General features: G+C 43.0%; 1 protein-coding gene across 3 annotated transcripts; it reads right to left on the bottom strand.

Annotated features, from left to right (window-relative positions):
• IFNAR2 (interferon alpha and beta receptor subunit 2) lies at positions 1-17,563 on the bottom strand. 3 transcript variants are annotated; one of them, XM_081908005.1, is made up of 12 exons: positions 17,428-17,563; positions 13,316-14,259; positions 12,366-12,424; positions 9,789-9,830; positions 9,535-9,655; positions 7,753-7,824; positions 7,427-7,507; positions 5,857-6,029; positions 4,958-5,100; positions 4,171-4,333; positions 3,815-3,936; positions 1-2,997 (listed from the first exon to the last, which is right to left on the bottom strand). In XM_081908005.1, exons 3-12 carry the CDS (start codon positions 12,406-12,408, stop codon positions 2,269-2,271), a joined length of 1,689 nt encoding a protein of 562 aa, XP_081764131.1. In that variant the 5' UTR covers positions 12,409-12,424; positions 13,316-14,259; positions 17,428-17,563; the 3' UTR covers positions 1-2,268. The 3 variants fall into 3 exon arrangements, with proteins under 3 accessions (XP_081764131.1, XP_081764132.1, XP_081764133.1); XM_081908006.1 differs by having other exon boundaries at positions 13,316-13,411; XM_081908007.1 differs by lacking the exon at positions 17,428-17,563 and adding an exon at positions 15,110-15,215 and having other exon boundaries at positions 13,316-13,411.
• Positions 17,564-23,099: the final 5,536 nt, after the last annotated feature.

The raw sequence follows: 23,099 nt of genomic DNA, 5'->3' as shown, positions 1-23,099 counted from the left end.
TAATTTCAGATTACTTTAGTAAACTTATGTGCAAAGTGAGTACAGTTATGATACTTCAAGACATACAAAATTATTAATCCTTTAAAATAGGTACAGAGAAAATACATATAATACTGAGGTAACTGCAAGAACTTCTGCTGGGTAAGAAAATCTTCTGGCATTATTTTTCCTTAGTCCAGTTATGGCAAGAACTTCAACCTGCTCTTCAAGTACTGGACAGCAGGTCTGCTCCCATGAAGCAGGCAATTGTTCTCAGAATGCTCAGAAATCACACAGAACATTGCGAGGAAGGGTGTTCCTCTTTCCCACTGTGAAGGAATGAAACTGTTTAAACCATTTTGTGTCCTGTTTGGGGTTGTCAAAGAGTTTTAGTTTGTTCTGACAAGGAGGATCAGAAGATCACAGAAAAGTCCACTGTTCAGTCCAAGAATCTGACATCTAAGAGGAAAATAAAACCTAAACACTATTGTAGGAGAAGTCCCAAGAAATTACACAAAAGAGAAACCGAAAAAGAAGTCTCCTGCCTTTCTGACTGCCCAAAATGTTGGGAGGATACATTTAAAATAACGTGTGCAAATAAAGCTTGCAAAGAATGCTAAAATGAAGAAAAATGCTAACAGGCTGCTATGCATCCAGACTCCAGGAACAGAAGTTGCCAAACACTGGCATAGTTTAGGCCAGGTTTAGCTGGATGCTTTTCCCCATGGTTGTTTTCATTTCCTGTAATGGTTAATGTTCAAGCTGTTTTAAAATAAGCCCTTCCTCTGCCTCTGCATGGAACATCTTTACAGTAATTGTTTAGAGAGCTGCTATACAAATCCCTTGAGCAAAGGTTACATTTGTTTTGCTCTAACTGTGTACGGCATGGCTATTCACTCCATGCCTTCTTCCCTTATTTATAAAAATGATTTATATACCATTGTATTATTTAAAAAATCACTGCAGTTTACAACAATATTAAGAAACCATACAGTAAAACAATAAAAAGTTAAAACCAAGTTAAGGCAAAAATAATTAAAAACAACCGTCAGTACATCATTGTGGGGGATATACTCTTCAATTGCCTGCACAGGCCAGGTTGAATAGAAACATTTTCAACAGGCGTTTAAAAGTTGGCACAGAAGGCACTCACTGAATCTCTCTTGGCAGAGTAGGACTGGGTTGATCACACTAAAGGCTCGCATTCGGGAGCCCACCACTAAGCTATACAGAAGTTGCCTGACCAGAAATAAGGCCAGTGGCTCCTGCCCACTTCAGGGACAATTTGGAGTGGACAAATGGTGATTAAACACATCTCTGCTCAAAATCCCTCTCCCCCTGCACAGAGTAGCTGCAACAAGCTTTTTAGACCCAACAAGCAGGGGCCCAGTACATTCATCATCCATCAGCTGTTATTTCTGTGTTCAACATGATGATCTTGCACAGTACGAAGAAGGCCGTAGTCTTGATTACAGAAATGGTGAGGGAAATGTCTTCACATTAAATGGTTTTAAACTTCTTGCAACTCAAGGGTGTTATGAAGTTGGCAACATCCATTCCAGACCATTGCTACAATCAGATTCTCTAGAGTGAGAAACTGATAAAAGATTATCCCACTACGACAGGCAGGAAGAGTTCAAGGACAACAGTATGCCTTTTTGCCTCCTTTCTAACCATATCGCTGGAGCCCTTGTCAAGCAAAGGATCACACAGAACCGGTTTAAAGCTTTCCAATAATATAAGGAAGGGTGAGAGTTACTTCATCCTCATAAAGAAAAACAGACATGGGTACAAATAGGGCCAGTGAAAAAGGACAACTGAAGTGCATGTCCAAGTGTGAGTTGACAGATATTAAATGTGATGGCAGTAAACATTCCAGTTCACAAAAAAACTGATGTATAGATAAAGGGCTACGAACCCTGGGGGTCTAAAAGGTCGCTGGCAGGAAAGCAGAAGAACCATTCTGGAACAATTATCAGCAAAGTGTTGTATCATGCCTAAGAACACTTGATGATCAAGCGCAATGGTTGATCATTGTAACAAGAGAAATCCATTCTCAAGACAGGCAAGGTTTCTGTTATTTTGGAAGATGACTAGTCCATGGGCTTGCCAAAAACCATTGAAGAGCAAGCCATATTAATGCTACAGAAATTCACAACAGTGCTGCATTTTCATATGTACTTGTACAATACTGATATCATTAGACAGCAGATCCCACCCAGTCCCCATGACATGGGAATACATTGTTTTACTGGAAGCTGAAAAATGCTAACTGGAGCATTCATTGATTCATCTGCTCATGTATTCACCAACACAGTCCGTTTCTGAATCTGATGACTCACTTTCTCCAGACCCATTAGAATTTTGCCAGGAACAAGAGAGGTTATGAATGTCAGAGCTCTGCATTTCTAGCGCATCAGTGAAATGTTTCAGTTCAAATGCATCAGAAACACACAACTCTTTCGAGTCTGCTGCATCCTCTTCGAAAGTGCTTAATGTTGCAGAAGCATTCACATTTTTGCCAGATATTCCTAGCACCACAGTATTTAGGTTTACATTGGAACAGCTGCTGCACTCCAGGTCCAGCTCATTAGGGGAGTCCACTTCAGGAGAAGGATGAAATATTTGAATTGTTGGGCTTTCTTCTTTGCTAATATCATTCTGAAGGTTTTCTGCTTCAGCATCTACAGGTTTAGGCATTTCACTTGTAGCAGATGAGCAGCCGATGAGCAGAAGCTTTTCTGTTTCCTCATCCTGGGGGTCAGCTATTTCACTTGTACTGGATGAGCAGTCTAGGGACGGTGGCTCTGCATTGTCCTCCTGCGAGCAGGACTTTGAAGTCTGCCCCAAAAAACCATGTGCAGTATATAAATCATCATTTCCAGCAACGCTTTCACTGTCCTCTTCATCGGAATTGTATCCACATACTTTTTTTTTACTTTGTTGGGTGACCTGGACGGTGTGCACTTCTTCCGGTTCTGATTTAAAAAGGGAATAGTCTAATTTTGGTATGATGCTCTGAAAAGAAAAACAATTTTGAAATTTACAGATGGGAAAAATAAAATAGATGCCTTCAAAGAAGATGGGGGTGTGATACATAGTTGAATATTAATAAATATTAATTGGATGTCAGTAGTTTGGCCTTAATCCCAAAACCCTCCAAGGGATGTAAGACTCTTTTGGCTTTCATTGGGATTTGCTTCCATTTTCAATAAAGGGGGTTTTGTTGAAAAAGCCCTGAGCAGTCTGGTTCTTTCTTCACTTATTTATTCCAGCTTTTTATGGTCTTGAGGCCAGATACCCGGGACACAAGGCTAAATGTAAATGTTGTGGTGCTGTTGATTACAAGTCCTATCAAATAACAACAACAACAACAACAGAATATTCAAACACAATAAAACATCAAACATTAAAAACTTCCCTAAACAGGTCTGTCTTCAGATGTCTTCTAAAGGTCGGACACAGTAGTTTTTTATTTCCTTGACATCTGATGGGAGACTGTTCCACAGGGCGTGCGCCGCCACCAAGAAGGCCCTCTGCCTGGTTCCCTGTTACCTCACGTCTTGCAGTGAGGATCAAGTGTTAACAGGATAGAGAAACTGGTCAGATTAATTGTCCATCACTGACAGCAGCTCTCCAGGCAGAGAGGGCAAACTCTCATATCACCTGACCCAATGAAACTGGCATTGACCCTGGGACTGACCCTTAGGTCTTTTCAACAATGAATGTTTCATGAAAAGAAGATAGAAAATAAATAAAATTCTATATACATGCATACAGTAGAGCTTATTAAGCTATTTATCTTAAAAAAAGAATCCGTCTCAAGGCTACATACCAAGACTCTTGGCCATTTCCTCCATCTTAAGCAAATAAAACCGGTTTTATACAGGACAAATAGAATGAGTACTACTGCCAACGACATTAATATGCCCAACAACGCTGGTAATATAATATGACCTGTAAGATAAAAAGAAGGTGATTAAAGAAAAGTGAATATGGGGGCTATTGTGAAACACTCCGCTTTTATTGGGCACACAGAGCACTAGATTACCAAAATTCATAATATATTTTTAAAAAACCATTACTTGAAATACTAAAATCAATAATCTATTATTAGTTTTTTTAAATTAAGAAAATAATAATTTTAAATTAATTCTCTGCAACCCCTCCCCACCCCTTAATTGATTATACCTGATATATTATTGGAGCTGAGGAAAAGGCATTTGGGGACAGATGGAGTGCACGGATTATTTAGACTTGTTCTCACATCAACAGCAATACAATAATTTGTATTGAAACTCAAATCTCCAATGACAGTGTGGAAACTCTCTTGTCTGGTTGTATTGATAACACGCTAGAAAAGAAGAAGGAAAAGACTGACAATTGAATGTGGGGATAATTACACTAGCCTATGTAATGGGCTATTGAAAGGATACCTATGAAAATGTTTCCTAAAGTGCTCTGGAAACACAAAAAGCTATATATAAGTAACATTATCATTTCTGTTCATCTGCTAAATATTTGTCTTGCCGATTCTTCTTGCAGCAACAGTGCAAAGGCACAGCAATACCAACGTAGCCTCCGGCCTTTGGACTCTGCTAGTTTAGCTGTTGCTATGCCCAATCCTCAAGTACTGGCATGGGAAGTGGTCTACCCTATTAATCCAAAACATCTCAATCCAGCAATTCCTGCTGGCATTCCAAAATATATACAGCCCTTCTGGTCTATCTCAATGTCAACAGCCCCTGAAAGGGCAAACCTTGGGGAGCTGCCCTCTCCATTGAAGTGAATGGGTGAAACCCACCCAGACAAGAACTCTAGGCATGCATTGGAGGATAGACAGGGCGATGGATCAGGGTGCAGAACCATTAAGTTTGGATATACCTGAACTAGAAACAGAAATAGCAGCTTTCTTACAGATGAATTGAATTAATTTTGATACTGTCTCCCATTTCCCTTTTAATCATAAGCAACCGACCTTTTCCTTGACATTGTCTCTTATCACTGTGACCGTATAATCAAGCTCTTGGTATACATGAAGTAACGAGGCTGAAAGTTTCACTGTCACATTTGCGCAGCTTGGACAAGCAGAAATCTCAAACTGGGGTGGTGTTAGGCATGCTGTTGAACAAAGAAAGGAAGAAAAGAAGGAATCAATGTGACTGGGCAGCTCTGCCCTAGAGAAATTAATGAAATTACAATCCAATGCACTACTAACTTGGACATAAGATCTCAAATGAAATGATACAACATTCTCCCAGGTATGCTTCTTTCAGATTGAAGGCTAAATAGGTACGGCAGGGCTTCTATTGATTAGAAATTTCCCCAAACCGACCTTTAAGCCTCTTAACTTGTTGGCCTTCAGCCTTCTTTGATCCTCATTTCTGCTCCCGAAAGCCTGCTCTGAATATGGCACCTAGTCCTGTGTTCTGATCTTAGTGGGGTGTAGTTTGCCATTCATTCCATTGAAAAGCAAGAGGATGCCCATAGAGAGCTAGAGATAAAGCTTGTCAGGACCTCGGGACCTCTTGGCACTTAAAGAATAATGATCTAAATAACTGAAAATAATACACTGAAGAAGGAGCGAGTCTTGGGGGTTTGGGGGGCTAGAATTGCATGAGGTTGCTGGTGTCAGCGCTCTGCATGCTCTGGCACCGGGGGGCGGTGAGCAGGCGGAGGTGGGGCTGGCGCACGTTCCCTCCGTCCGTGGGGCAGGGCACTGACAGCTTTGGAGCCTGCTGGGGGATGACCTAGTGGGGGTTGACAACTGGCCTCTCCCTTCTGCCTTGGCCAGTGTGAAACCTGTGTGGTTGACCTAGGACTTATAGGAAGCATAAGACATGTGCTTCAAACATAAATAAGGAGCAAATTACTTACTGTCAGCATATGGACTGAACTGAATAGCTGAATAATGTACTCCACTTTCTGTGACCTGATCCACTACAATTATGTATGCCTTGCAGGGATCTGTGAACTCTTTTGTCAAGTTACAGAATGAACGTGTGATATTGGAACACTCTGCGACAATCTTCATATTCGGTCTGGGATAACTGTAAATGGAAACAAGAAGCAGCCAATCAGTACTTCCCAACTGGATATAAAGCACAAATTCAAAAGCGTCACATGAAAGTTGTCCAGAATGCCGGAGTGAGATCAAGCATATATTTACTCACCCTCATCCCCTAATTTGATACGAAGTGTCCCATTCTGTGAGAAGGATGTCAGTGCAAATGTACATTTGGTGGCTTTTCAAATACTGTGTTACCTTGGTGACGTCATGGGGGAGCTTCCAGTTGTATTTGCATCAACAAGCTCCTCCCATTGGTTGTTATGACTCCCGGCTGTGTGGAGTGGAGTTGTGTATTGCTGTTTAATCCAATGCCTAAGCCAATACTACTCACATGCTGTAACCAATACAAGTTGTGGCCTCATTTTGCCCATTAACCTAAAATAATGTGTCTGTGTGTCTTATTATAATTCTATGCAGGTGGAGGGTCCTCGACTCACAAATGCTTCCTTTGGACTCCTCTACTGCCACCTCCAGTGATGAGAAAAGGGCAGAGGGCTGTATTTGTGGGTGGGCAGAGTGAGAGAGATGGCTTTTAGGTCTGTGGGAAGGCAGTGCTGGAGGGGCAATTCCTCTCTTAGCGTGCAGATGACTCAAAATTTATCCAGTTTATGGATGCATATCCCCAGCCAATACAAAGGTCTTGTCTATCTCCAGAACCAAGTAGCTCCTTCCCGCTGCTCTTTCTTGCTCAGTTCCTACTAACGGTTGCCTTTCTCATTTCCATCCTGTGTTTCTTTGCCACAAACATCCCAAGACCATCTCTTCTTTACAGGGGATAGGGCAGTGGTGTCCAAACTTTTTTCAAAGAGGGCCAGATTTGATGAACTGAAGGGCCGTGACAGCCGACCCAAAGTTGTTGCCCTTTTTTTAGGATTGAAGTTGTTGACCTTTTTAAAGGATTTTAACTCAGGAAATAAACTGCCCACAGGGACCTGATTAAACTGACCGGCAGGCCAATAGAGGCAAACAGAGGTGTATATTTTTCTCATGCTGCACCACTGGGACTTTGGCTCCAGCCAAGACTGAACACTGTAGTTCAGGTTAGTCCTCTAGGCTGCAGTACTTCCTGAGTATTGTCAGCTGGACCCAAAGCCAACCCTTGTGTACCAGGCCACATTAAGGCATAGCCAAGGACTGAAGAACCTGGGGCCCTCCACATGCTGTGGAATGTCAACTCTCATCAGCCCAAGCCCACACAGCAGATGGTACAGAATGATGGGTGTTTGAGTTGAGCAAGATGTGGAGGGCCTCAGGTTTCCTGCCCTTGCCCTAGCCTTGGAGTCTGCGTCTCAGCCTCTGCATCTCATCTTGTGTGAGGACTGTGCCTAGTTCCTACATATTGCCTTGGATCTCAACATCTTGCCTTTGAGTGCTTACCGGTCTTTGCCGCTTTTGGACCATGCACCAGCTGGACAAATGGCCAGCTCCCCAGATACTGGAGCCTCATTTTGCTGGGACCTGGCAAGAAGGAGAAGAGAGGGTGTCTGTCAAAAGCAAGTTCCCAGGGGAGAGCAACCCCCAATCATAATTTCTTTTCCAGGACCAGCTACCAGTTGCTCCTAGAATTCAATTACTTGTGCTTCCATTCAGAAACATGTTAGATTTCCCCTGGGAATTTGCCCCCAAGTTTGCCCTAATTGGGAAACGTCACAAGGACAAACATATACGTATGAGTACTGACTACTAAAATATGCCTTACTTACTTGGACTTACTGAAAGAAGAATCATGCACCTGGTTTCTTCCCGCTGGTTTTGATAGCCAAGGACAAACTGAGCTTTCAAAGGGGAGAGAAGCATATTGGAGGATTAATTTATTCTTATCTGTCTCCTGTGAGGAACTCTGTAGGAAGATCAACCTGTGACTCTTCCCTTATGTTAGTTTATGTGCAAATCAGATAATGTGCTTTGTTAATTGACCAAACAGAGGGGTGTTTGCTTCCTAATGGCTAAATGCAGTCACCTCACCCAAGTCCAGGTCTCATCTCTCTTACCTTCCTGAGAACTATGAGGCAGACTTGAGTAACAGCTGGTTATTATAGCTGCATCAATAGGAAACACAAACCTGAAGAAGTGTGCATGCACACGAAAGCTCATACCAAGAACTAACTTAGTTGGTCTTTAAGGTGCTAAAAGGTAAAGGTAAAGGTACCCCTGCCCGTACGGGCCAGTCTTGCCAGACTCTGGGGTTGTGCGCCCATCTCACTCAAGAGGCCAGGGGCCAGCGCTGTCCGAAGACAATTCCGGGTCACGTGGCCAGCGTGACATCGCTGCTCTGGCGAGCCAGAGCTGCACACGGAAACGCCGTTTACCTTCCCGCTAGAAAGCGGTCCCTATTTATCTACTTGCACCCGAGGGTGCTTTCAAACTGCTAGGTTGGCAGGCGCTGGGACCGAGCAACGGGAGCGCACCCCGCCGCGGGGATTCGAACCGCCGACCTTTCGATCGGCAAGCCCTAGGCGCTGAGGCTTTTACCCACAGCGCCACCCGCGTCCCCTCTTTAAGGTGCTACTGGAAGGATTTTTTTATTATTATTTTGTTTTGACTATGGCAGACCAACACGGCTACCTATCTGTAACTGAAATGGCTGTTCTCCTGTGAGGCCTCAGCACAGCTTGATACCTAAATAACAGGTAATGCAGCCTCATGTGAATGTCTGGTTCTGAATCTTTTCTATTTTGTTTCCATGCTGACCATTTCATGACTGCTGTCTTAAGACTGCAGTCAGATGCCCACTTGCTTGGGACTCTCATTGCAATGAGACTGACTTCTGAGAAGACGTAGAAAGGATAGCACTGCAGGTCTATTGCAGCAAGACCAACAAAGAGTCTTGTAACATTTTGGAAACTACTTATGGGATAAATTTTCATGACTGAGAATCCACTTTACCAGAGGCATCAAATGCCGGCCCAGCTACCAGTCAGATGTGGAAACAGGCCCAATCCAGCCCCACCTGTCGTTCCAAACTGGAGTTGTCACAGCAACAAAACACAATTTTCCTGCCCCTGACCCCACCTTCCACCCTAGCTGGTGAAATCAATGGGACTCTGGATGTGGTGTGGCTTTGTCACTCTGCCAAGCCCCACTGCCATCCCACTGGGGTCTGGATTGCACTCTTATTCTTGTTAGCTCCCCCCCCCTTATTGCTGTTAATTTGCATCCATCAAAGTTTGGCTTGACTTAGCACGCATTGCACTTAATGATCATGTGACCCCACATGTGCAGGTTTCCCCCTCTACAGCCATGTGTATATATATCTTCTGAGGATAACAGTTCATGCCTCTGATAAAGTGGAACGCAGTCTGCAAAATCACATGCCATATCAAATCTGTTAGTCTTTAAGCTGCCAGACGACTCTTGGTTTCTGTTCTTCATATGACAGGACCTTAACTAGATACATCCAAACCAATAATGATCTTGTACCATATATCAGTCATTCATAATAATTTACAAAACGTGGGAATATATTTTAGGAAAAGCATAGGTACCTTCTCTCTTTATACATCACATTGTAGCATGTGGCTGTCCCTGTATTATTCCCAGCTTCCCATGTTAAAATGTACTCAAAATCCTCTGCCTTCATTTTCAACTTGAGTTCAGCAGATGTTTCTTGTGGGGCAAAATAGAATATACAAAGTTTATCAATCATACGTGATGAAATAGCTGTGTATCTTGCTGCTCATTCCCAACAAAATACAATGTGAACCTGGCAGCAAATGTTAAGTACTTTAAAAATACTTACCAATTAAATTGCACAGAGCAGAAATCAGAGCACCGATGTACACTATAAATTAAAACAATATATACATGAGGGGGGGAATAAAATCTGTTCAGTGTAGAAAACATACATAACACTGTTTGTATGCCGAGTGGAATGTACTTCCTGGGAAAAGAACTCAAAATACAATATTTGTTGCTATCAATCCAAATTGGGGGGGGGGGGAGGTGGAAGTGGACTTTTGGGGAAGTTTGAAAATGTGTGTTAAGTCAGGGCGACCTTGAGAGGGGCTAGTCACCTCTATTCCCCCTCTCCTCCTCTCCTCTATGGCTCCTAGTTCTAAGCAATCTATACTCCACCTCCTTCCAACCCCACATTTCAATCTTTCTCCTTCCTAGGTTTTAAATCTCCAATTGTGTCCAAAGTATTTCAAATTTCTATATATGCAGTTATCAATATAAATCATGCCAAGTACAATGTAAATTAGCATAATTTATTCTGCAGGTTCAAATTTCTGCTTGTGTGGACCATGGGGAGGTGGTTGTTGTTGCAATCAGAGCAGACAGATCCCACCCACCCACAAAGAAGTAATACAGCTTCTGCATAGGGACCCCTATAGCTGGTTGGGGTGAGAACATTCGCAGCATCTGCTCAGATAGGGCAAAAAGTATACACCCAGTGTGGTGTAGTGGTTAAGAGCGGTCGACTCATAATCTGGCGAACTGGGTTCGCGTCTCCGCTCCTCCACATGCAGCTGCTGGGTGACCTTGGGCTAGTCACACTTCTCTGAAGTCTCTCAGCCCCACTCACCTCACAGAGGGTTTGTTGTGAGGGAGGAAGGGAGAGGAGATTGTTAGCCGCTTTGAGACTCCTTAAGGGGAATGAAAGGTGGGATATCAAGTCCAAACTCTTCCTCTTCTTCTTCATACATATCTATGAGTTGCTAGTGTTAAGTCAGAACCCTTAAAAGGTGGTGGCCTTTCTACTTCCCCAACATCACACTTGTAACAGAAGACATGCTAAATATTGGCCTTTCTGCTACTTTCTGTTTAGCTTCATGCTGCCAGATGGTTGTTAGGGTCCTTCACCAAAAGCTGCTTCGCCTTACCCATTTTACTGTTTCTATTTAAGCATATGGACCAACAACCCTAGATTTTGAAGAATTATCTCTGTCTGTCATCAATGCTTTAAAACAGGGTAGATGTGCTTTTGAGAAAGTTGCTGAAAGGGGTTACAACGGATGAGATACTCAAAGGATGGTCAAACAGTGTGGGGAAGAGGAATTTCAGTCTGACAGGGTGTAAATAAATAGGGGTAGCGCTTCAGTGAAATGACCTCCATTTCTTACTATAGTATCTCTATATACAAAGTTTCCTGTTTCTTATCTGTAGGACGACACATATCACATTTAATTTATAGGATATTTTCATACCAGTTCTCCATTTGTTGATATGTATTAAACAATGTATTGATCCTCCAAGCAGTATTTTTTGGAAATGGCACACAAATCACCAAAAAACAAAGATCCGGTGCAATACATGTTAAAGCCTGATTTGAACATGCCCTTCCTTTTCCTCATTCTTTTTGCAAAAAGAAACATCATAAACAGGTGTAAACAGCATTGGCTAAGAGGACTACGTGAACCAGAAGCAGGACTGCAGATCTATTCAGATGGGACTTTTTAATTTTATACTATCAGTACTGCAGTGGATCTCAATCTGAAGTACACCTTTAACAGCAGTGTTAATTCTGCCAGTCTGCAGAATCAAAGGGCAATAAGTGCTGTGTCACCTCAGGGGCTGAGGCCACCATCCCACAAAGCCGTGTTGCGCTTGCTTAAAGAGGAGAACTGTGCATACAGCTGAAGGCACCATTTAAGTTTATACTACAACTACATACAAAAATGAGCAGGGAAACTAGCTGGGTAGTTCAGCTGTGAAAGTAGTTGCATTAAAATCACAAAAAAACACCTCCCAAAAAGAGGTGCAACCACCTTATTGTGTCACTTATCTGTAAGACTGCAACATAATTAATTGAAATGGGAGAGGAGGGTCATTGGCTCTAATTCGTCAGATGGAGAATGCTTCTGCCTAACATAGCTCATACTGCAGTAAAATTACTTAAGTCTCTCTTATATTATTTTAACAAGAGAAAGTCCAAAAACTGACAAAGAATGGCTAAAACACCTTTCAAAAACAGGAATGCCATTGTTGCAGGACTCCTGACACAACTGTGATGTTACAGGTGTTTCCTTGTGGTTTCAAGCAAAAACCACAAATTTAGTGAAACTTGCTTCTGAGTAAACAGGCACAGGATGAGGCTGCACATTCCTTAGGTGTATCCCATTGACCTAAGTGGAATTTTTAAATGCTTAGTTTTGGCTTCGTGGTTCCATCTCTTTTAGTGACTGAACACAAGTACATTTTCCCCTTATGTCAAGAGACTCAGGCAGTCTCGATGTATTTTCACTTCTTGGTGAAAGTTGTCTTCACTGAGCCATCTATGATCAAATTTATTTGGCAAAGAAAAAGAACCTGTAGCTGAGACAAGAAAGGAGGGTTGGGAGCCTGAACTATTAAATTATTTCTAGACTGAACTCACCAAATTTGTAGAAATGTAGTGGTCCCATGAAAAATGCCATCATAGTTTAAAACCACATCCTAGAAGCAGGAAGAGCACAAACAAACAGGATGCAGATGCATTTAAGATCAATGAGGGGCAGTACAAAGCTTAGAATACAAAGAGGATCTTCAAATTTTAAAAACAGGCATTCAGGCAGGCAGTAAAACAACCTTTCTGCTCTGTATGAGACAGAGTTCTTTTCTGCTTACAATGGGAAACAGCTTTTTTGATGAATTCTAAGAGCACACTAAAGGATCCTCTTTCTTCTGTTTACAGCCTAGTGTATTAGCAAATCACAAGTACAGTTCCCTGAAAGAGCTTCTACAATATCTGCAGAATAAATGTGTGGTGCAACCACAGGTGCAGAGTCAGCAAGTTCAATGGTTTGCTTTCCATGTGTAAACTTACAGCAAGTCTAAGGATATGGGGGCAAAGTCTCCAACCTTCTCTCCTTTTGGAGGGTGTGTGTGTGTTAAAATTACCCTTACACAGTTTTCAATTAATACTCACCTTCAGCCATGATTGGGAGGGCCAAAAGGCGGACCTAACCCAATGGCGGCAGCATCACCACCAAATATCAGAATGGTGTGGAGGCAGGTGGAGGTCAGGGTTGTGCAGGAGCCCTGCCAGAAGCATCTTCTTGTTTCCATTTGCGGACCTCCACAGCCGTAGCCTTGCTACTCTCCTGCTCTGCCCTAATACCAGGCAGTGATGCTGCTGCTGCTTGGAGGCCAGGCCCACAACAGCTCACCTCCCTGCTGGCTACTCCTGGATTCAACTGAGTAGATTTGTTATTGGGAAAATGGCAGAAGTTGAGAATCAAATTTATTTGGCAAAGAAGAAGCAGGAGCCTCTGAAGGCTGCTCAAACAAGAAGCAAATGAAGTGATGGGGACCCAAAGAGCTCAATTCTTTCTAGGTTTAACTCACCAGGTTTGCAGAAATGCAGTGGTCCCATGGAAAGTGCCATCATAGTTTAAATCACATCCTGCTGGGTGATCCCTACTGCTGACGTAACTCTTGCTTCTGCAATCAAATGAAACTCTTTTCAGATAAAAACAATGTTCAACCTGAATGGTTAACACTAAAATACGGCGTAACATCTTTAGTCTGACTTCTCAGGAGGCAAAGTTACTGGCAGGCTTGGAGTATTCTTGTACACACAATACAGTTTGGGATTTTCCTTAAACAGGTACTCCTTTGTCAAATGGGAAATCAACCTTGTGCCTATTCCCTTCATAGGGTTCAGGAACAGCTTGAAACACAGCATGTAAAAATAACCAACGAAACTGGACAACAGGTAAACACATCCACATTCAGAAAGAATATTAGGTCATTAACTATGGTTCAGCAAATGATCCTGTACATGAGATGTCATACCGGCACTCATAGGCTCAGCTCTCCTGCTTTACTCCTCATTCAGTCAAGTGAGAATACAAACTATGGTGTTACTGGCTTTGTGTTACTTTTGAACCAGCACATTTAGTTCTCTCCAAACCATGATCTGACCCTAAGCTTTGTTCTTGGCTTCTGAATGTTGATCTGCTTGTGATAAATAAATCTCAAGCATGGCTTTAGATGTGGTTTGTGATCCTACTCATTTAAGGAAGGAGAAAACAGAAGTGCTCTATTCACCAGCATGGAGCTTGTGCACAGGGTTTATTTAATCATAGTTAATGGCTTAGCATGACATCTAAATTCAGCCCATATGATAAACAGGTAATCTTTTACTCTAGTTTATGACAAACATTTTGTAAATGCCTTCACAGTAGGCCAGTGATATGGTTGCTTGCGATGTCCTTGACAAGCAGACACACAGCAAGCTGCAACACCTGTTAACTGCAGCTACACCATCATGCAATTCCTGGGAAAGACTGAAGTGGCAAAATAAATGTTTGTCTCTCTCCCCCCCCTGAACTGTTCCTGGCTAGAAGCATAGTCCAGTTTTAAGTTAGCTGTCCACGTGTGTAGATTCCTTAGACAACCCAAGTGTGTGCAGGAATGTTTTCTCTCTTCTGTGAAGTGTGAGAAGGGAGAAATTCCACACTCCTCCATTCTTTCATCAATGCAGCTAGACTTGGTTCCAGAATCCCTCCTGCCACTGCAAATCCCTTCCCTAATCTGAGACTAAGCCAAATTGGGGTGGGGGGTATATCTACTGCATGATTGTATCCTGACCCTTAACTTGCTTTGCCCTTTGCTGGTATGCTAGTAGATATGGTAAGGGAGACTCTCTATTGTCCCTTTTTTTTTTTTTTACTAGCTGACTTTTCTAATAATCTGAGTGCCCTGGATTGTGTAAACACCATTTTAAATATCATTTGTGGATGCACCCTGACAAAAGCTTTGTCCTCTAAATCAGCCAGTCCCATTTTCTTTTTAAATCTGATCAGTGAGTGACCCCACATTAAGAGAAGTTAGAAATTGCATCATAAACTACACCTGCTCATATTTTGATGTCTGCAGAAGCATATTACGAAAGGAAGATGTCTAATCTCTGCTTCAGATGTCAGAGAGAAAGAAGGCAGGGAGCCTTTGGAGATTTCTCTCTCCATCGACTTTCCCCCATTCAAATCTCTTCCGCCTTAATACAAGATGAGCTGCATCTCAACACTTCTAGCATAAGCTATTTCTACAGATATCCCTTCTACTGCAAAATGAGTCCTGTCCTCTTTTTGAGACTACACTTAAGAAGGCATCAAATTAATTAAACACCAAGCTTACTTTTAAAAACGTTCACATGAGGTGCTTGGTATAAGGTTGAAAGCATCAGGAAAATACCCTGGTTTCTGGTGAAACTCACACATCTAAAGACAATACTGTAATGTTTAAGTAATCACCATTTCCCTTTCACAAGAAGAGATGTAACAGGAAGTGAGTGGCAATGAAACCACAGGGCCTCGATTTTGAGTACAGTAAACACATTTAAAATTGCACTACATGTCTTCCTTTCACATGACAAGCCAACAGCCCTTTGAGGCAAAAGGAATTGTGGTCCCTTCCAACTGTATAATTCTATGATTTTGTGAACATAGAGATTGAACGAAGCAAACTGTATATTTCAAAAATGCTCTGTAACTTTTTTTAGGATTAAATTAAGCATGGTAGTAGCTGCCATGTTTTCTCATTCACATAAAGCAGAGATAGGGATCTAGGCAATGGCCACTCTGCCAGGAGGGCAGAGTCATAATGTCAGGTGAGATAATTTCCTTCACACAATGGCCCACAAAATAAAAATTCAGCCATGTAGGAAAGATGCTGAATACAAGCTTCACTTCCCAAGGAACAATCCAATGCTCACTTAAAGCATCTCAATTTTTTCCTTTGCAATGACAACTTTGCCTGTGCCACATCTGACAGCCTATATGACATTAAGTGCGAGGAAGGTGACCATGGCTTAAGGAAAACAGATTCCTAGACCTAACAAGGCACAAAGACCAGAGGATCTACACTGTTAACATAAAATTCACACAAGATTCACTGACATCTTCCCATTAGTGCAGGTCCATAGGTAAGTAGCATGATGCACAAAAACCAATAAGGTCCTTCCCAGCCTTTTAGCATAGCTATCCATCCACCGGATTTTTAATGCCTTCCCAACTATCAGTGAAGGGGGAAATGGGGGCAGCCCCCAAAATCAAAGTGAGAGAGAGAGAGAGAGAGAGAGAAACGTGGTACTGTACTGAAAAATCCATCTTATTTCAAATAATAACAAATTAAAATGCCTCACACATTTGGTTGAATTAAAGCAATTAAAACAATTCAATTGATTAACAATTAAAACAATTAAAATGCCTCACACATTTGGTTGATGACAACCTTCTTCAGCAGCAGAGATTAAGGTTACCATGACAAGCTAACTTCTGTTTAGCCTTCTTCAGGAATTTTGGGCAAACATATGCAGGAAACATTAAGGCTTGGGAAGGACATGCAAACCCTGTCTCCAAATCTCTGCACACACCCACAGCCCTTCCTGTGTTGCAAAGAGAGGTCTGAATGCTTGAACCCTGATAAGGCAGAGTTTGCCAAGATGATTCTAAGTGTCTTCATCTGAACATATGAGGATGTTTGGGGAATGGATTGTGTGTGTGTGTGTGTGTGTGTGTGTGTGTGTGTGTGTGTGACCTGTTCCTTCCTCATTATCTGCCCATGGGCAAATACCAGACTAGAATTTCTGTTGTCAGCAGATCCTTAATCTTATACCCCTGAAGAAGGCTGTCAACAAGCAAAAGGCTTGGGCACAATTATTACTTGATAGATTCATTTTTCAATACTGTTTCCAGGCTTCTTTTTTGCCTTTTGGATTGCTAGCACAGCCAGAAATTGCCTAGAAGCTAAGCCACACTTGCTAATAGAATAAAATACTTCTTTAATACCAAATTTATGAGCTGCCTTGTGGCTTCATCCTAGCAGTGAGCTCCTTACTAGCACGTCTGCCTTTCAAACTTAAGCTCACTGAAACCCACTGAAATCAATGGGCTTAAAAACAATCTTCTAGGAGGAACTGTTTCTTTGCTTCTTACACAGATTTTACACCTTGCCCTTCCCTCATTATAGGTCAGGACAGCTCACAAAACAGAATACAATACAAAATCCAGAGAGACTTTAAACACAAGCCAGCAACCACAAATAACCAGCATCTGGATGGATCATCATCATTAAGGCTTCAGCTCAGGGGATCAGCCCGTTTATATCAGCTGCCATTTCCTTCGGAAACGGGTCTCTCCACGGAGTTCAAGCCGAGTCCTGCGTGGGGGCACTAAATGGGCGCCCGTTTCGTCCCGCGAGGCGGCGCTAGACGACGCATGAGCGCCGCCATCCCTTGCTAACTTCCTTCCCTCCTTCCCCTTCCTCGCCAGCCTGCAAGGCCCGATCTGTGCGAGGGTCGGCGGAGAAGCCCGGCTTGTCCCGGCCTCGCCGAGAAGCTCCAGGCTGCGCGGGGGACCCGCCGAGGCGCAGCCCCAGCCCGACCCCGCCAGCCTCGCTTCCCCCGCGGACACTCGGGCGCCTCGTCCTCGCCTGCCTCCTTCGAAGTCGCTCACCTGGCCGCGCCCGGGCGCCCCGCCGCCGCTCTCATCCCCGCCGCCTGCGCCGCTGCAGCGGCCGAGCCCTCGAGGCTCTCCTCCAGGCGGACGCCATGTCGCTCGCTCGGCAGCCGAGGCGCCTCCGCCGGATCCGAAAGCGAAAACAAAGGGGTCGGGCCGTCAGGGGGGGAAGGCGGGCCTTTGTCTGCTCTGCTTGCAGGGGGGACGGGACTGACTGGGGCCTGGCTGGAAGGAAGGGTGGGTTTTTTTTTCTTCCTCCTGTGTTCACCCCCCTGGAAAAAGCCAGCTTAGTTTAGCGGTCAGGTTTGTAAGAGGTTGAGCGACAATTTTTAATGCACACCCTGCTTGCCAGTAACGTTTGAACGAGGTGGTGCGTGTCTTGCTTCTGTTCCCTAGCATCTCTGCCCCGTGTCTGCTAAGCCCGGCTGAGTTCAGGGGGACTTGCAGCCAGGTGGGTGATAGGGTTGCAGCCTAATGCGAAAGAATGTAAGCCTTGTCGTGCGGGTCTTACTTTCATTTATTTACCGATTATTAAATTTGAGCCCAGGGCAGCAAGCAACAAGCGAGGAAACGGTAACAATGGCTTAAAAGCAATTCTAATACAGAGGCAGACTGGGAAAGAGCTCAGGTTAAAAGACCGGTTGAAAGTGGAAAGTCATCAATAGGCACCGAAAAAGCACCAGAGGCAGCACCTTGTAATCAAGGGGAGAAAATTCAAGGTCTTGATGCCACAACATTAAAGACCTGATTCAGTGAGCTTCATGCCTGAGTGGGAACCTGAACCCTAGTCTTCCAGGTTCTAGGCATACACTCTTAGGTACTACCCCACAATATGGTACAGTATCTGTGATTAAATTATTTTTTAAACTTTTATTAAATTTATATACTTCATTTGAAGAATACAGGGTGGTTTATAGCATAAAAATACAAAATGAAAACACAAAATATAATAATAACCAACAAAAACCAGTAACCCCCTCCCACAAATACATTTTAAAAGCCATAGATTGTTTAAGCAGCCAGAGGCCTGGCTATAGAGGAAAAATTCTTGCCTAGCGCCTGCAATCTCAACTATGTGGTATTCAGCGTAGTAAACCACTTCCGCATGGACTTCCACCACACACAAGCATTTTTAAATAGTGCTCACTGCAGTGTTTTAATCTGCCTTGAGTCAAAGTTCCTGTACTGCAGCAAAATCACACACTGCATACAACTCCCTTTTGGATGCCCTCCTTGGGCAGTTGTCAGTCACACCCAACACCCTGGCAGGGCCCACTGCTGATGCTTCCCCTTAGAAAATTTTTGTCCTAGCATTCCAAAAAGCACTAGGAGGCTGGACCTAGCAACCCTTTGAATTGCCCACAATGCCCCTGACCTAGCATCATCCTGTGTTGCGACAGCTGCAAGAGCCTACTGAAAGGAAGGGCCCACCAGAAGGCACTTTCCCCTGGCCCCCTTCAAACCTAGACAAAGCCCTGCCTCCTGGGTTTCCATCAATTAATTAATTAATTAATTAAATTTGTATGCCACCCTTCAGCTGAAGATCACAGGGCAGTTCAAATGCAATATGTCAGCCAACAGGAAATTGGATTGGAGAACATGGAACTGGGTGTGAATGAATGAATATACAGTGGTACCTCGGGTTACAGACCCTTCAGGCTACGGACGCTTCAGGTTACAGACTCTGCTAACCCAGAAATAGTACCTCGGGTTAAGAACTTTGCTTCAGGATGAGAACAGAAATCACGCAGCGGCAGCGGGAGGCCCCATTAGCTAAAGTGGTACCTCAGGTTAAGAACAGTTTCAGGTTAAGAACGGACCCCCAGAACAAATTAAGTTCTTAACCCGAGGTACCACTGTACAATAAATAAATAAGTATGAACTACTGTGAGGCCACCTGAGCCTCAAGCAACAGCCATGGATCCAGAAATACCCACAAGCTGAGTACCCGCCTCTTCAGAGGAAGTGAAACTCCAGCAAAAGCAGGCAACCTTCCATCCATCTGGTCTGCAGAACTAATAGTGCCTCAGTCTCATCTGAATTGAGCTTCAGAAATATAATAGGAGGTAGAGAGGCGAGGCAATCAGATGATTATTGGGGGGGGGAATAGTGCTTTTATAACTTACTGGTGCAATAAGGTTCAAGGTAACCCACAGATATTGCTAGGAACTCAATGAAACTCATATTTTATTTGAGTGTATAACAGACATTTTAAATATTTGTATACTTGTACTTTTGCCTGTTTGTTTCATGTTTACTGGATTAACTGTAAATAATGCAAATACATAAGTACCAGTTGCTTGGCTGGTATTTTCATGCCCTGATTGTGGCCTTCATAGAACCAGATTGCCCATCATGAGAAAGAGGATACTTGACAACATGGAACCTTTGTCTGACCCAGCTGGGCTCCCCTTATATTCTTCTATCCCCAGAATTGGATATTCTATCTCTGGAGAAGGATTATTAATTTCATTATTCTGCCTAATATGGCAGGAGGGACTTCCATTGGCAGTGCTTTAGGCAGAAGGAGCTTTCCATGGGTGGGCAAAGGAAAATGTCTCAAGAATGGCTTGGCAGGCTGGGCAGATTGTTTTGTTTTTTTTTTAATATAATTTTTTATTGAGTTTATGAAATACAAAATCCAACTTCCAATTACAAATTTCCATAGATCTAGTGGACTTCCCCCATCTTCCGAACCCTGCATTCTCTGTACATTCAAAACATCAGCAATTTGTTAACTTATTTCAAACACAATAATGTATCTTTCATTTTATCGTGATATCTGGTCTCTAGGACATTGTAGTCCAAATCCTTAAACTTTTAGTTTCAACACAATAAAGTTATTTCATTACCCCACCTCTGGCTTCTTGTACCTTATTTTCCATTTCAAAAGTTTACAAATGCTGAAGCTATAGTTTCCTAAAAAGGAGCATTTTTTTAACATTCATACAACTTATAATGCTTTTTCAAATAGTCCTTAAATTTTTCCCAGACTTCCTCCGTTGCTTCTTCTCCCAAGTCTCGGATTCTGCCAGTCATCTCGGCCAGTTCCATATAGTCCATCAACTGCGTCTGCCATTCTTCCAGCGTGGGTAAATTTTGTGTCTTCCAGTGCTTTGCCATCAGGATCCTTGCTGCTGTGGTGGCATACATAAAGAAAGTTCTATCTTTCTTGGCCACTCTCTGGTCTACCATGCCCAGGAGGAAGGCCTCCGGTTTCTTGGGTAAGGTAAATCTGAGTACCTTTTTTAATTCATTATGTATCATCTCCCAGAAGGCCTTCACTTTCGGGCAGGTCCACCAGAAGTGTAAGAATGTCCCTTCCTCCTCCTTACACTTCCAGCATTTATTGTCCGACAGGTGGTATATCTTTGCAAGCTTGACTGGGGTCATGTACCACCGGTATACCATTTTCATAATATTTTCCTTCAGGGCACTACATGCCGTAAATTTCATCCCGGTGTTCCATAACCTTTCCCAGTCTTCAAACATAATGTTATGCCCCAAATCCTGCGCCCACTTTATCATGGAGGATTTAACTGTCTCGTCCTGGGCAGATTGTTTTGAACACCACTTCTGGAGTGAGTCCCACTAGGGCCTTTCTAAAACATCCTGTAAATCTAAACTTTAAGAAATCACTAAAACTGAATTTTATCTGACAATGTTAGGTCTTTGAGAAGGGGATTCTTTTTCATCGAAACTGTATGAACACTGATTCTTGGTGAGAATATTTGTATTTGCATCTTGTGAGTTTTTTCCTAATCTACTGCAATGAAAGTTATTGTGTTGTCTGAGTTTCTTTTTCAACAGAGCAGCTGGTTTTCTTTTCCTTTTTTTAAAAAAAACTGTACTGAGAAGAAGTTGGTAGATACCCGTCTGTCTCACTACCTCCTCAAGGAAGTGCGGCATTAAGTTCTCACATAATGCTAAACCAAAGCAAGGATTAGTGTGTGAGCATGCATGTTTGCAGGTTTCTGGAAAGGAGATAGTGGACGTTGCATTTCTCCCTCAGTCCTCCTGCTGCCACACCACCTAGGCTAAGCCATGGTTTGACTTAACACGTCATTCAAACATGGTAGCGGAGCAGCAGTAGGACCAAGTGAAGAGTGCAGTGGCTATAGTCTTCTGTCTGGGGTCCCACATGCGTTTGTGCTAAGCCATGGTTTGGCTTAACGTCATGTACAAACCAAGTCAATTTCAAGGCAAAGCAGAACGAATTTTCTTCATGCCTGCTACCCTGTTTGTAATAGCATAAATCTTCTGTTCTACAAAAAGATGACAACCCTCAAGGACAGTAGTGCTGTTCCTCAAATTAGGACTCTCAGAAAACATTATCTGCACAAATTCAGATTGCATTTGTCTATCTCAGTTTTCCCCCCTCAAGTATAAAGCATGCAACACATATACTCTGCCTTAGATTTGTTAGGCTCAAATTTGGTTACAGTGGTGAAGACTGTTTGGAATGATGAGTGTCAGAAAAGATGCAGTAGAAAAGGTTTAATAGGATCCATGGAGGGGAGGTGGGAAGTCCAGAGATTCAGAGGAATCTGTAAATGTGGATGTGAATGGTTGTATTGTTATAATTATATACTTGTAAAATCAAATAAAAACTATTTAAAAAAAAAGACTGTTGAACTAGGACTAGCGAGACCCAAGTTTAAATTCCTCTCATCCACCATCTAACTCAGTGGGCAACTTTAGCCTGATAATTCTTTCTGACAAATCTACCTCACAGGGCTGTTGTGAGGGGAAAATCAAGGAGGAGAACAATGAGCTCCTTGGAGTAGGGATGGACTAAAATGGAAATAAATACAAGTAAGCATGTGGAGTTCCATGCTTACGTCAGAAGGCATATGAGGCCACCACCTTGCTGAAGCAAATAAGATCCGGGTCTGGCCACTGCCTGGATGGGGCAATATATACATTAACTTCAGCCCCATGATGGGGAAAAAGGTGGCATATCAATGCAAGAGAATCGGGTAAATGAAAGAGTGAAAAAAGACATTTGCAGCAAAGTTACCCAGCATGTGGCTGAATGCACCAAGTGCAATATGCCAGCCAAATCAGCTTTTTATCCATTTATTATATACACAGAGCAGCAGTAGCAGCAAGTAATCCTGGGCACGTGTACTTGGCTGTGACTAAACTTATCCGCCTGGATGAGAACAAATCAGTGAGAGGGCGATGTATTTTTCTGGGTTGCTGGTGGTGTGGTTATTTTCCCTGCTGAGTGGCCATAGTATCCATGCATCAGTAGAGTACTCTGCTGAACACCATTCACTAAGAATCACAAGTGGCCAAAGTGTGGCTGCAGTTGGGTCCTGTTTGTGAGCTGCTCGTTGGGCTTCTGGCTGAGCAGTGTGAGAACCTATGCTGGACTAGATGGGCCTAGGGCCTGATCCAGCAGGTCTCTTCTTATGTTCTTGATTGAGGACGAATTAGTTTTTAATAAATTCAGTGTTGTTTGTTCACGCGGGAATATCTAATTATGAGGGGCTTATGATGAGCTGGCTATGAAAAACAGTCCCCTATCTTATTTTGGTCCCTGCGTTCAGAGATTGTGATGGCTTGAGGCAAAAGAGGAATGATTCCTCTTTACGGCTCCTGAGCGGGCTTCATAGGCCGTAGGGACACACAGCAGCAGCAACACCTGCGACGTTTGCTGGGCG

The sequence above is a fragment of the Podarcis melisellensis genome, assembly GCF_964234715.1.
Source record: "Podarcis melisellensis genome assembly, chromosome: 4".
Classification (NCBI taxonomy): domain Eukaryota; kingdom Metazoa; phylum Chordata; class Lepidosauria; order Squamata; family Lacertidae; genus Podarcis; species Podarcis melisellensis.
The sequence above is the reverse complement of the archived record's forward strand: the minus strand, read 5'-3'. Positions and strand labels throughout refer to the sequence as shown.